Source organism: Nerophis ophidion, linkage group LG14 (assembly GCF_033978795.1).
Source record: "Nerophis ophidion isolate RoL-2023_Sa linkage group LG14, RoL_Noph_v1.0, whole genome shotgun sequence".
NCBI lineage: Eukaryota > Metazoa > Chordata > Actinopteri > Syngnathiformes > Syngnathidae > Nerophis > Nerophis ophidion.
The window spans coordinates 29,517,564-29,532,702 of record NC_084624.1 but is presented as its reverse complement, the minus strand read 5'-3'; the positions used below and the strand labels follow the sequence as shown (position 1 = coordinate 29,532,702).

General features: G+C 41.5%; 1 protein-coding gene across 3 annotated transcripts in view; it reads right to left on the bottom strand.

Moving 5' to 3' along the window:
• The window catches only part of LOC133568424 (dipeptidyl aminopeptidase-like protein 6), a 287,193-nt gene that overhangs the window by 209,054 nt on the left and 63,000 nt on the right, over positions 1-15,139 (bottom strand). Inside the window, exon 1 of one of the 3 annotated variants that reach the window (XM_061920336.1) lies at positions 11,771-12,271. The exons of 1 other annotated variant lie outside the window; for it this stretch is intronic. In XM_061920336.1, the coding sequence (XP_061776320.1) occupies positions 11,771-12,115 (345 nt within the window). In that variant the 5' untranslated portion in view covers positions 12,116-12,271. Of the gene's footprint in view, positions 1-11,770; positions 12,272-15,139 lie in introns of those variants that run through there. One more of the 3 variants, XM_061920337.1, reaches the window with a different exon arrangement.

Sequence of the window (15,139 nt, the reverse complement as noted above, 5' to 3'; positions counted from 1 at the left end):
AGTGTGTCTCCCATAACAATGTGACCTCGGACTACGTTAAGGTAACGTGTGGAGTTCCCCAGGGTTCGGTCCTTGGCCCTGCACTCTTCAGCATCTACATGCTGCCGCTAGGTGACATCATACGCAAATACGGTATTAGCTTTCACTGCTATGCTGATGACACCCAACTCTACATGCCCCTAAAGCTGACCAACACGCCAGATTGTAGTCAGCTGGAGGACCTATATATATATATATATATATATATATATATATATTATCTGTCTCATTGCAGATTAGACAAACTGCTTCTTCCTTACACAGAACAAAAAAAAAACTCATGTCCACTGATGTTTAAAAACTCTACACTCGGACTCTATTTTACGTTTCCCTGAAAGAGTGTGCACGTGATGATGTCCCGTTATCGATGGGAAAATGCATATTGAGACAATATGATTTGCCTGAGTGGTGAGGAGACCGTGAGAGTAACAAGTGGTAGGAAATGGATTGATGGATGGGCTAGAAAGGACAGATTAAAAAAATAAATAAATAAAAATAAAAACTTACTCGGGACTTCCCACTGGCCACATTTTGGAAGCTGGTGGGCTGTATCTGGCGCTCTGACTGTAGTTTGGGGACCTCTTTTTTATGTTTCGACCAATCAGATCAGACCAAAACATCTGGTCTTACTCGCTAGCAATAGTTTTTAGCTAGAGATGCGCATATTTTGGTTTTCCAACCATGGGAATGAAGAAAGTGAGTTTGAAGGACAGTGCTGAGAAGAAGCGAATTATATATGCTGCTAGTCTGCACTATGAGGATGTTCAGGGTTTCCTGCAACGTCTTGCGGAGGCCTTAACAACAAAGAGCCACCACCTAAACTAACGTCTTAACAGGATCTCCAGCCACATGTGCGCATTTAAAAAACTTTCTCTGTCCCCAAGCAAACGCATACACTGAGTGTCATACGCATGCCGAAATACTGGGGCCGCTGTATGCTAAGGCTTAAGACCATTTTAGCCAATCAGAAACATCCCAAACGTCATTTCCCACGAGTTTTTTGTTGAAAACGTCGCAGAATGATGACGCGTATGCATGACGTCACAAATTGTCAGGAAATATTAGCGCTGCACCACTCGCGGCTAAAGGTCATCTGCTTTAACCGCAAAATTACACAGTATTTTGGACCTCTGTGTTGCTGAATCTTTTGCAATTTGTTCATTTAATAATGGAGACTATAAAGAACAACGCTGTTGGTAGAAAGCGGTGGATTGCAGCTCTCTGTAGCACCGAGACACAGCCGGTGTTTCTTTGTTTGTTGTGAAGTAGAGCGGTCAAGCGAACATGTTTTCTCTACGTCAACCAGCATATTTTTGGATGGGGAAATTGTGATATATATCTTACCGGAGACATCAGTGGATTATTCGTCATCCTGCAGCAGCTGTCAAAAAAGGCAGCTGTGAGCTTGGCTCCTCGGCTTTTCTCTGAGACACTGCGTGTTCACCGCAGCCATCCGACCTCGATGTATGTCTTTACAATCTTTAAAATCTCACTAAAACACTATTAAAACAATAAGCAGATAAGGGATCTTCCAGAATTATCCTAGTAAATGTGTCTAATTACATCTGAAACGCTCACACTGCCGCCGCCCGGAGCCGTAACTTTTTTTTTTTTTTTTCTAGTCCTTCACTATCAATATCGTAATTCACAAATCTTTCATCCTCGCTCAAATTAACGGGGAAATTGTCACTTTCTCGGTCCGAATTGTTCTTACTGCTGGTGGCTCCCATTAAAAACAATGTGAATATGTGTGGAGCCCTGACACTTGTTACGTCACGCGCACATACTTCCGGTAAAGGCAGGGCTTTTCTATTAGCGACCAAAAGTTGCAAACTTTATCGTCGATGTTCTCTACTAAATCCTTTCAGCAAAAATATGGCAATATCGCGACATGATCAAGTATGACACATAGAATGGACCTGCTATTCCTGTTTAAATAAGAAAATCTCATTTCAGTAGGCCTTTAAGCATCGTTTTGTACTTGAAAGTTAACAAAAACTCAACAAAGTGTTGACTGGGAAACTTTTCAGTCCAAGTATGGTGACATTCTTACCCTATTTTGGAGCGGTACGGACTTGGAGGGACATCTGAGGAATTTCCTTATCAGAAAGAGAATGTCACAAAAACAACTATCGACACTAAACTGATAGCGATTTGAGGAAAGTACAGACAAGCAGTGAACGCAGGTGGAAGAAGTGGTTACGGTAGAGTTGTTTTGTTGTACTTCCAACTATGCCAGCAGATCTGGGGCGGTTCTCAATCAACCACATCCATTCAATTTGGGCTAGAAACATCAGATATTGACACAAGCTCTCACAGGAGTTCGGATTCTCCATTCACCCTTGACAGCCTGGTCAGACAAAGATATGCTGAAATATGTACAAGAGCAGCAAGTCTCCTATAGGAGCGATCCACAATCTTCTGTGATGAAAGAGAGAAGAGCTCTACTTCAGGTAAGTGGGCGCTAACTTCATTGCTAGGAAGTAATATTGTTAAAAGGCAGATACATGTTGTATATCTGGGGCATCGAAACATTTTATATGAACTGCACTGCAATTACAAATGCCCTCAGATGACCATTTTCAACAATGTGGAATCATGTTTTGCCCATTTTTTTTTTTTAAATATTATCATTGTTTGACAACAGTGTGACAAAAATACTTGCTTTGGAATCAGAAGTCAAGATGGCAAGCGTATATTAAAGTTCAGCTGTTTCAGATGCATTTAAATAGGGTTGTATTAAAAATTATTTGATTAGTTTCTTGTAATAAATAATATTGAGTTAAGTAACATTGCAGTTGCATTAAATATTTTTTTTCCTGTCAAAATTAAAATACCTCAAAGTGCTTTATTGACAAATAGTTTCCCGACGATGTTGAGGTCTGTTTGACATGTAATAAATAACACTATCTTACACCTGTGCTAAAGTGGGTTAATCCCAAATAATGTATTCATGATTATTGAAATAAATTTTGTAAAAATCCTTATAAAAATGTTTTTTTTTTCATTAGGCAAACCTCAACAGCCACAAGCACGACAGACTAAAACAAAACTTCCAATGGAGACAAAGTTGCTGAATGCAGTAGAAGGAGACATCCAGATAAAGAAGAGACTTCTGGACATGGAGACATCAGAGAAGCGATCGTCTGACAATTTAGACAAACTAACATCAAATTACTAACTCAAAATATTGACTTACCAAGTCCTAATAATGACATACTTAGTATCTCAGGTAACTAGGACTGTTTTCTGTTTTGTTTATACTCCACGGAAAAAATATCGAGATAACGCCATTCTGCAAATGGAGCGGAAAACACAACCAAAAATTGTAGGCTTCTTAATTTCTCTAATATTTTTATTCATTTTAAGATATTTTTATTTGGTTATTTTTAATAAACAATGTGTTCAATGTAATCAATCCGTAGTCTATTGCCCCCCCTGGCTGTGGTGACAGCGAGGCTGGTGGAGACGTGATGGTGACAGGCCGTGTTACAAAGTTCCTTCCACCCACCCACACACCCCCTTCCTCGTCCTGCCGCCTATCCCGGGCGATGTCCCCTCCTTAACTTACAAATTTTCTGGGGGAAACACTGACGTGACAATAAAATCCAAAGACATGTTACATGTTAAAATGTTAGTATTTCAGAAAGGATGTGCAAGCACCAATTAAAGGGAAACATTATCGCCAGACCTATGTAAGCGTCAATATATACTTTGATGTTGCAGAAAAAAGACCATGTGTTTTTTTAACCGATTTCCAAACTCTAAAAGGGTGAATTTGGCGATCTAAACGCCTTTCAATTCAGCCTGTCGAGTGATGACCTTTCACCCGTGACGTCACAACATGAAGCAATCCGCCATTTTCTCAATCTTATTCTTACTCACCAAGTCAAATCAGTTCTCTTATGTTTCCGATATCCACACAGAAATGTGTGGATATCCTGGGACACTGAAAGCAGATGCATTTCCAACGATAAAGTCAACCAAATCTGCAATATTGGAAAATAGACCACCACTGAATCTGCCCGAGTGCGAGTTATTCAGGGACGACAGCAGTCTCTTCCCGCAGACGGGCGAAGTAAACCCCCTGGTTATGATTTATGCCACTTCTTTTTCTGTCTCTTTTTGTCCACCAAACTTAAAACGTTGTGCATGAATGCGCAAAGGTGAGTTTTGTTGATGCTATTGACTTATGTGGAGTGTGCAAATCAGACATATTTGGTCACGGCATTGGCCATAGTTTGTGAATGTGAGTGTGAATGTTGTCTGTCTATCTGTGTTGGCCCTGCAATGAGGTGGCGATTTTTCCAGGGTGTACCCCGCCTTCCGCCCGATTGTAGCTGAGATAGGCGCCAGCGCCCCCCGCGACCCCAAAAGGGAATAAGCGGTAGGAAATGGATGGATGGATGGATGACTGCAAGCTAATCAATGCTAACATGCTATTTAGGCTAGCTGTATGTACATATTGCATCATTATGCCTCATTTGTAGCTATATTTGCATTTAGCCTTTCCCTCCACCCACATTTAATGCCAAACAAACACATACCAATCGTTGCTTAAAAGGCAATCGCCGAATTCGTCCTCCCTTCCTCCCGTGCCGCTGTCTGTCATGATATGGCTCAATAACTTCAGTTTCTTCTTCAATTTCATTTTGGCTACCTGCCTCCATACTCCAACCATCCGTTTCAAAACATGCGTAATCTGTTGAATCACTTACGGCGCTGAAATCTGAGTCTGAATCCGAGCTAATATCGCTATACCTTTCTGTGTGATCACGCTGTGACGTAACAGGATAATGGACGGGTGGATATAAAGACGGTTAAAATCAGGCACTTTGAAACCGTTTTTCGGGATACTGCGTAGTGGGTAAAATTTTGAGAAAAACTTTGAAAAATAAAATAAGCCCCTGGGAACTGATTTTTATTGGTTTTAACCCTTAAGAAATTGTGATAATGTTCTCCTTTAAACCAATTGAAATGAATTTCAAAGTTGTTTCCCTATACAAGTTTTTCAAGGTACGAGCTGCGTCACAGAACAATTAAAGTCGTATCCTGAGGTACTTACAGTATGGATCATAATTCCAAATGTATTACAGGGTCATCTTTTTTTCTAAATGTAAAACACTTCCTTGTGGTCTACATAACATGTAAAGGTGGTTATTTGGTCAAAATGTTGCATAGATTATGTTTTACAGATCATCTTCAAACCGCTTTCTGACAGTCTCTGCAGGACGCGCCGTTTTGTGGGCGGTCTTATTTACGTGTCAAAATCCTCTTCCAGACCGAGCACCCTTTGATTGAGTCTCCACCCCATCAGCCATGTTGTAGGTTTTGTGCCCGTCCATATCGAGTCTACCGACAGACATCAGTTAGAAATATACGCTACTTCAAAGTCATGTGTCAGTCGATCACGAGCCTGGCCTTAAAAAAATAGACCTAAAAATGTGCAATCATCAATCTTCACCAAGACGTCACTTTCATCACATGATTGACATTTTCGGCAGCCGAGGGTCTTGTGACATGACACTGGCTGCAGCCAGATCATTATTAAGGAAAAATGACCGATAGGAAGGCGAGAAACACTTTATTTCAACAGACTCTCGCGCCGTACTCTGAAGACGGACTGTACAGTTCCAGTCTTCACAATAAAAGCGCTGCTTCATCCTGCCCATGTTAACACAATAAGAGTCTCGGGAAGCTGGCGTGCACAAGCTAGCAAGCTACAGAGTTTGCCACCAGTGTATTTCTTGTAAAGTGTATGAAAAGGAGTATGTAAGCTGGACAAATAAGATGTTAAAAACCAACCACTTTCTTGTGGTATTGGACAGAAAGTAGGACTTTTTTCTCCTCCATGTGAAAATGTGGATGTTATCATCACTACTGTCAATATCATGCCCTAATACCCATCCATCCATTTTCTACCGCTTATTCCCTTTGGGGTCGCGGGGGGCGCTGGTGCCTATCTCAGCTACAATTGGGCGGAAGGCGGTGTACACCCTGGACAAGTCGCCACCTTATCGCAGGGCCAACACAGATAGACAGACAACATTCACACACTAGGGCCAATTTAGTGTTGCCAATCAACCTATCCCCAGGTGCATGTCTTTGGAGGTGGGAGGAAGCCGGAGTACCCGGAGGAAACCCACGCATTCACGGGGAGAACATGCAAACTCCACACAGAAAGATCCCGAGCCCGGGATTGAACCCAGGACTACTCAGGACCTACGTATTGTGAGGCAGATGCACTAACCCCTCTGCCACCGTGAAGCCCTGCCCTAATACCCTACTGTGCAATACTACCCTTCGAGTGCAATACGTCCGACACTGATTGTTATTTGTTACTTCAATACTCTTGTCTTGTTCTGTATATTGTACAGCATTTTGTATTTCTATAGTGTTTTGTATATTGTACGGGATTGCTTATAATTTTTATTGGATAGTAGTCTGTTTATTTCAATTGTTAGTTTTTTCCTTTATTACCTCTTGTGTTATTTATTTCACCCCATATTTGTTCCCACTACCGCACCTTAAGTTGGAGTCTTTAATCTCGTTATATGCAAATATAATGACAATAAAGTCCATTCTATTCTATTCTATTCCAATCAATGCAAGTCATCAGAATCAGGTAATATACCAACCTGTATGTGTCAAACATGCTTGTATTATCATTAAACCCATTTAACTTGTCCACAAAGACATATCTTTCATAAATAAATACAAATTATATATATGAATGAGGTAGATCCCCTCGACTACCGTAGGTCAATTAAAAAGTAGCTCGCCTGCAGAAAAAGTGTGGGCACAACCGGTCTAATCCAATGACTTCAAGTATGTTATCTCCCTACTGTGTATCATAAAAGTGGATTAAGCACATGTCCTGTTTTTTTCTAAAAACAGGCAATTTGTACACATCATCAAGGTAGTCCTGTTTCCACACTTCCACAACAGCACGGGTAATTGCTCATCAAGTCATAATCTTAAGGCGTGAGTCAGCAACCCGCAGCTCAGGAGCCGCATGCGGCTCTTTAGCGCCGCCCTAGTGGCTCCCTGGACCTCTTTCAGAGATGTGTGAAAATAGAAAAAGATGAAGAAAAACATGTATTTTTTGTTTCAATATATTTAATGTAGTAGAACAAACATGACACAAACCTTAGAAATCCCACAGTTTATCTTATACATGCTTCACCGATGAGAGTATTTGGCAAGCACCGTTTTGTCCTACAAATTTCAGCGATCCTTGAATCTTGTACCTTACATGTACAACGTTCTCCGACACTGCCACAGAAAGACGTGTTTTATGCCACTCCATCTTTGTCTCATTTTGTACACCAAACGTTTTATGCTGAGCGTGAATTCATAAAGGTGAGCTTTGTTGATACGCTGGAGCATATTTGGTCAGTGCATGATTGTGAGCTAATCGATGCTAACAGGCTATTTCGGCTATCTGTGTGTTCACTTTGCATCATTATACCTTGTTTGTAGCTATATTTGAGCTCATTTAATTTTTACTTATGTCCTCTGTGTATTTAATTTATATTTGCATGTCTCATTACACATTATCTGTATGTAATATTGGCTGCATTTCTCATAAATGTGTGCCCTGTTGTTCCAGACCACAGCAAACGTAACTCTGCTTGCAAAAATGGTAAAAAATCCATTAGAAGAAGACAATCTGCAGTTTCCTTAAACTTGGACACACACACCTATACCTTTGGCCATTCTGCGCAAGTAATTTCCAGATATTATCTCATCCCGTGAGAAGCCTCCATTCTACTAATGTTTTCCAAAGTTGCAAAAATGTGTGGAATAAAAATTAAAATACAACATTTCTGTCAAGGAAGATTTGCCTCAGACTTTGATAGTAAAAAAAAGAACCAATGATTGTCAACACACACATTAGGTGTGGTGAGATTGTCTTCTGCATTTGGGAGGTGAGGGGAGCAGTGAGCATTAGCTGTGGCCGTGCCCAGGAGTAATTTTTGGTCATTTAACCCCCAGTTCCAACCCTTGATGCTGAGTGCTAAGCAGGGAGGTAATGGCCCCCATTTTTATAGTCTTTGGTAGTAGGCTATATAGACACTTACATCATGTGTTGCCTTTATTCTACCACTTACAGTGGAGCAAAAAAGTATTTAGTCAGCCACTGATTGTGCAAGTTCTCCCACTTAAAATGATGACAGAGGTCTGTAATTTTCATCATAGGTACACTTCAACTGTGAGAGACAGAATGTGAAAAAAAAATCCAGGAATTCACATTGTAGGAATTTTAAAGAATTTATTGGTAAATTATGGTGGAAAATAAGTATTTGGTCAACCATTCAAAGCTCTCACTGATGGAAGGAGGTTTTGGCTCAAAATCTCACGATACATGGCCCCATTCATTCTTTCCTAAACACGGATCAATCATCCTGTCCCTTTAGCAGAAAAACAGCCCCAAAGCATGATGTTTCCACCCCCATGCTTCACAGTAGTTCTGGTGTTCTTGGGATGCAACTCAGTATTCTTCTTCCTCCAAACAAGACGAGTTGAGTTTATACCAAAAAGTTCTATTTTGGTTTCATCTGACCACATGACATTCTCCCAATCCTCTGCTGTATCATCCATGTATCCATTTTGGTAGAAACTCAACTTGTCGTGTTTGGAGGAAGAAGAATACTGAGTTGCATCCCAAGAACACCACACCTACTGTGAAGCATGGGGGTGGAAACATCATGCTTTGGGGCTGTTTTTCTGCTAAGGGGACAGGACGATTGATCCGTGTTAAGGAAAGAATGAATGGGGCCATGTATCGTGAGATTTTGAGCCAAAACCTCCTTCCATCAGTGAGAGCTTTGAATGGTTGACCAAATACTTATTTTCCACCATAATTTACAAATCAATTTTTTAAAATTCCTACAATGTGAATTCCTGGATATTTTTTCACATTCTGTCTCTCACAGTTGAAGTGTACCTATGATGAAAATTACAGACCTCTGTCATCATTTTAAGTGGGAAAACTTGCACAATCGGTGGCTGACTAAATACTTTTTTGCCCCACTGTACATCATGTGTTTCCTTTATTCTATCACTTATATAAGACTTTTTGTTTGCGGCTTTAGCCAGATTTTTTTTTTGTATTTTTGGTCCAATGCGGTTCTTTTCAGATTTTGGGTTGTCGACCCCTGTCTTAAGGCAACAATTGTTCACATTGTTGCACTTTTCTTTATAAATAAAATCCTTGAATGAGTCGCTCAAATGCTGCTCTATTTTGCATTTACTCCCCATAACTACACACCCAGGTCATAAGTTAAGGCAGTTTTTCAACCACTGTGCCGCGACACACCAGTGTGCCGTGAGATACAATCTGGTGTGCCATGGGAGATTATGTAATTTCACCTATTTGGAGTAAAAAATATTTTTTGCAAACCTGTAATTATAGTCTGCAAATGATGTGTTGTTGTTGAGTGGTTGGTCGTTGCTGTCTCGAGCTCGGCAGAGTAACTGTGTAATACTCTTTCATATCAGTAGGTGGCAGCAGGTGGCTAATGGCTTTGTAGATGTCAGAAACATCGGGAGGCAGTGTGCAGGTAAAAAGGTATTTAATGCTTAAACCAAAAATAAACAAAAGGTAAGTGCCCCTATGCAAAGGCATTGGAGCTTAAGGAAGGCTATGCAGAACGAAACTAAAACTGAACTGGCTACTAAGTAAACAAAAACAGAAAGATGGCGTCCACAATGTACATCCGAACATGACATGACAATCGACAATATCTCCACGAAGAAGGATTAAAAACGAAGTAAATGCGGGAAATATTGCTCAAGGAAAAACATGAAACTGCTACAGGAAAATACCAAACAAGAGTGCAAGACGAGAAGTAAAACCGTACACACAGGAAAACAGCAAAAAAGTCCAAATAAGTCAGGGTGTGATGTGACAGGTGGTGACAGTACACCTACTTTGAGACAAGAGCTATATTGATGCATGCTTGGTTATGCTTTAAAGTCATATCCAACAATGGCGACAACAACTTTTTACCATCAACCGAGTTTCGTTTAATGATTTCTGCTGGTGGTGTGCCTCCGCATTTTTTCATCACAAAAAATGTGCCTCGGCTCAAAAAAGGTTGAAAAACACTGACTTAAAGGCCTACTGAAACCCACAACTACCCACCACGCAGTCTGATAGTTTATATATCAATGATGAAATATTAACATTGCAACACATGTGGGTTCTTCCGAGGATGTTGTAGCCGTAATGATTTGTGCAGTCCTTTGAGACATTTGTGATTTGGGGCTATATAAATAAACATTGATTGATTGATTGATTGATTGATTGATAATACGGCCTTTTTAGTTTACTAAATTACAATTTTAAATTTCCCGGGAGTTGCCTCTTCGAAACGTCGTGTAATGATGACGTGTACGCAAGACGGCACAGGTTTTTAGGAAATATGAGCGCTGCACACACACACAGCTAAATGTCGTCTGCTTTAACGGCATAATTACACAGTATTTTGGACATCTGTGTTGCTGAATCTTTTGTAATTTGTTCAATTAATATTGGAGGAGTCACAGTAGAAAGATGGAGTTGGGAAGCTTTAGCCTTTAGCCACACAAACACACGGTGATTCCTTGTTTAAAATAAATTCCTGGAGGTGAAACTTTCCTATGGATTACAGCGCGGTCAAGAGAACATGGATCCTGACCACATGTCAACCAGTAGGTTTCGGGGGGGGAAATTGTGGTTAAAAAGTCGCTTCTTACCGGAGAAAAGCTGAGCTTGTGCCGTCCATAAAGCTGCCGTCGACTCCCCTGAGACACTGGCGTCAAGACACCCGTGGAGATACCCTACCGAATATCAGGTGATATTAAACTCACTAAAACACTAGCAACACAATAGAAAGATAAGGGATTTCCCAGAATGAACCTAGTAAATGTGTCTAAAAACATCGGAATCCATCCCAATGCAATCGCGTTTTTTTTTTAACTAGATTTTTATTTTTTCTTTAGTCTGTTGCTATCAATATCCTCAAACACGAATCTTTAATGGGGGAATTGTCGTTTTATCGGTCCGAATAGCTCTTTTTGTTGGAGGCTCCCATTAAAAACAATGTGAGGATGTGAGGAGCCATCAATGGGTGACGTCATCGTCTCCGACTTCCGGTAGAGGCAGGGCTTTCCTGTTAGCGACCAAAACTTGCGAACTTTATCGTGGATGTTCTCTACTAAATCCTTTCAGCAAAAATATGGCAATATCGCGAAATGATCAAGTATGACACAGAATGGACCTGCTATCCCCGTTTAAATAAGAAAATCTCATTTCAGTAGGCCTTTAACCCAACAATTGTTCACATTTTTGGTCCAATGTGGCTCTATTAAGATTTTGGGTTCCCGACCCCTGTCTTAAGGCAACAATTGTTCACATTGTTGCACTTTTCTTTATAAATAAAATCTTTAAATGAGTCGCTCAAATGCTGCTCTATTTTGCATTTACTCCCCATAACTACACACCCAGGTCATAAGTTAAGGTGTATTAAAGCACACCACAAGACCATCTGATGCACTTCAGCATGCATCCACGCAGGTACACGCCTCAAACGTGACAAGTCATTCATCATTATCTCTCACCATCCCTGGGAGTTAGGAAAAAAAAGCTACAACTTTCAAAATAAAAGCCGCAACGATGGCCTCCACTTGTGGAGCTTCGGACAAGACATGATGAGAAAGAGGAGAAATCAAAGAAAAGTCTTACGTCTTCATCTTCTCGCATGCATTTCTTGCGGCACTGGACGTGGCTGAGCCGCGGGTCCGCCAGAGACGCGGGGTTCTTGCTCTCCTCGTCCGCCACCTGCGCGCCGAGCAGCCGGCTGGCCTCAGGGGGCTGCGGGAAGGAATTGGCGGTGTTGATCTTCCCGGTGAATCTCTGGTACAACGAAGCCATGTCGGCGGGGTCCCGCAAGGGGAGCGGGTCGTGCCGGAGGAGAGTCAGCCCGCAATGCTCATGGTGGCTCCCGCAGCCCGGGGTGATAGATGCGTGTAATATTGGCACAGATGTCCTCTTCAGCTTTGTCCGTGTGCTGCGCGTCCTCTTCTGCATGCGCGCCACGTTGTCTCCCCTCCTCTCTCCCCTGCCGCCTCACAGACAGACGAGAGGCGGAGGAGCCCGCTTTGCCATCACATGAACGGGGTCCTGCGTGCACAATGGCGGGGTGAGGCGGAAAAAAAGGTGTGCGGGAGGGCTGATTTGAACGTGGACGTGACCGGCCGGCATTGACGCAAAGAAGGACGCGCGTACTCTGTGCGCGCGCACGCAGTCTGCATAAGAAGCGTTCTTTAAGCGCACACCTTTCCAACATCGTTATACTGCGGATATATATTTTATCTTAATGAGTCATGGAATTGTCGCAGAACGAGTTCATTATGATGGACCCTTGCAGGGATACAGGACGGAGTTCGAGTGCCTCTCTGTGGCGACAGGTTGCCAGATGTCACCGGAAAAAGTCACCAAACCATCCCCATGTGTAAACGTCCAACAATGCAGCATGTCTAATTTTATATTAGTACGGAGAGAAATTCTTTATACAAAACCCAAAACCAGTGAAGTTGGCACGTTGTGTAAATCAACCAATCATCAATCAATCAAAGTTTGTTTATATACCGTATTTCCCTTGAATACTGATTAATTTAAAACCTCTTCTCACTCCTGCGCTTACCAAAGGCATGCGGTAAAAGTAAGCATGCAGTAAAAGTTTGAGTGTGATGTAAGCTTGGACCTTAAAGGCCTACTGAAATGAGATGTTCTTATTTAAACGGGGATAGCAGGTCCATTCTATGTGTCATATTAGATCATTTCGTGATATTGACATATTTTTGCTGAAAGGATTTAGTAGAGAACATCCACGATAAAATTCGCAACTTTTTGCTTGCTAAGAGAAAAGCCCTGCCTCTACCGGAAGTCGCAGACGATGACGTCACATGTTGATGGCTCCTCACATATTCACATTGATTTTAATGGGAGCCTCGAACAAAAACAGCTACTCGGGCCGAGAAAACGACAATTTCCCCATTAATTTGAGCAAGGAGGAAAGATTCGTGTTGGAGGATATTGATACATCGGACTAGAAAAAAAAAAAAAACGCAATTGCATTGGGACGAATTCAGATGTTTTTAGACACATTTCCTAGGATAATTCCTGGAAATCCCTTATCTTTCTATTGTGTTGCTAGTGTTTTAGTGAGTTTAACAGTACCTGATAGTCGGAGGTGTACGTCCACGGGTGTGTTGACGCGCAGTGTCTTAGGGAAGTCGACGGCAGCTTTATGGGCGGCACAAGCTCAGCTTTTCTCCGGTAAGAAACGACTTTTTACCACAATTTTCTCACCGAAACCTGCTGGTTGACATTCCTTTGTGATTCATGTTTGCTTGACCGCGCTCTGATCCATAGTAAAGCTTCACCTCCAGGAATTTTAAACAAGGAATCACTGTGTGTTTGTGTGGGTAAAGCTTCCCAGCTCCATCTTTCTACTAGTTGAACAAATTGCTTTAACGGCATAATTACACAGTATTTTGGACATCTGTGTTGCTGAATCTTTTGCAGACGACTTTAAGCTGTGTGTGTGCAGCGCTCATATTTCCTAAAAACCTGTGACGTCTTGCGTACACGTCATCATTACACAACATTTTCAAGACCGGGAAATTAAAAATTGTAATTTAGTAAACTAAAAAGGCCGTATTGGCATGTGTTGCAATGTTAATATTTCATCATTGATATATAAACTATCAGACTGCGTGGTGGGTAGTAGTGGGTTTCAGTAGGCGCACACCTTTCCAACATCGTTATATTGCGTATATATATTTTATCTTAATGAGTCATGGAATTGTCGCAGAACGAGTTCATTATTATGGACCCACGCTGGCAGACGGGACGGAGTTCGAGTGCCTCTCTGTGGCGACAGGTTGCCAGATGTCACCGGAAAAAGTCACCAAACCATCCCCATGTGTAAACGTCCAACAAAGCAGCATGTCTAATTTTATATTAGTACGGAGAGAAATTCTTTATACAAAACCCAAAACCAGTGAAGTTGGCACGTTGTGTAAATCAACCAATCATCAATCAATCAAAGTTTGGCCGCTGGGGCGCTAATTAATTTAAAACCTCTTCTCACTCCTGCGCTTACCAAAGGCAAGCGGTAAAAGTAAGCACGCAGTAATTATTTTAAAACCTCTTCTCAAAGGCATGCAGTAAAAATTTGAGATGTGATGTAAGCTTGGACCTTAAAGGCCTACTGAAATGAGATTTTTTTATTTAAACGGGGATAGCAGGTCCATTCTATGTGTCATACTTGATCATTTCACGATATTGCCATATTTTCGCTGAAAGGATTTAGTAGAGAACATCCACGATAAAGTTCGCTACTTTTGCTTGCTAACAGAAAAGCCCTGCCTCTACCGGAAGTCGCAGACGATGACGTCACATGTTGATGGCTCCTCACATATTCACATCGTTTTTAATGGGAGCCTCCAACAAAAACAGCTATTCGGACCGAGAAAACGACAATTTCCCCATTAATTTGAGCGAGGAGGAAAGATTTGTGTATGAGGATATTAATAGCGACAGACTAGAAAAAAAAAACGCGATTGCATTGGGACAAATTCAGATGTTTGTAGACACATTTACTAGGATAATTCTGGGAAATCCCTTATCTTTCTATTGTGTTGCTAGTGTTTTAGTGAGTTTAACAGTACCTGACAGTCGGAGGGGTGTGCCCACAGGTGTGTTGACGCCTAGTGTCTCAGGGAAGTCGACGGCAGCTTTACGGACGGCACAAGCTCAGCTGATCTCCGGAAAGAAGCGACTTTTTACCACAATTTTCTCACCGAAACCTGCTGGTTGACATTCCGTCGTGATTCATGTTTGCTTGAGCGCGCTCTGATCCATAGTAAAGCTTCACCTCCAGGAATTTTAAACAAGGAATCACCGTGGGTTTGTGTGGCTTAAGGCTAAAGCTTCCCAACTCCATCTTTCTACTGTGACGTCTCCATTATTAGTTGAACAAATTGCAAAAGATTCAGCAACACAGATGTCCAAAATACTGTGTAATTATGCCGTTAAAGCAGACGA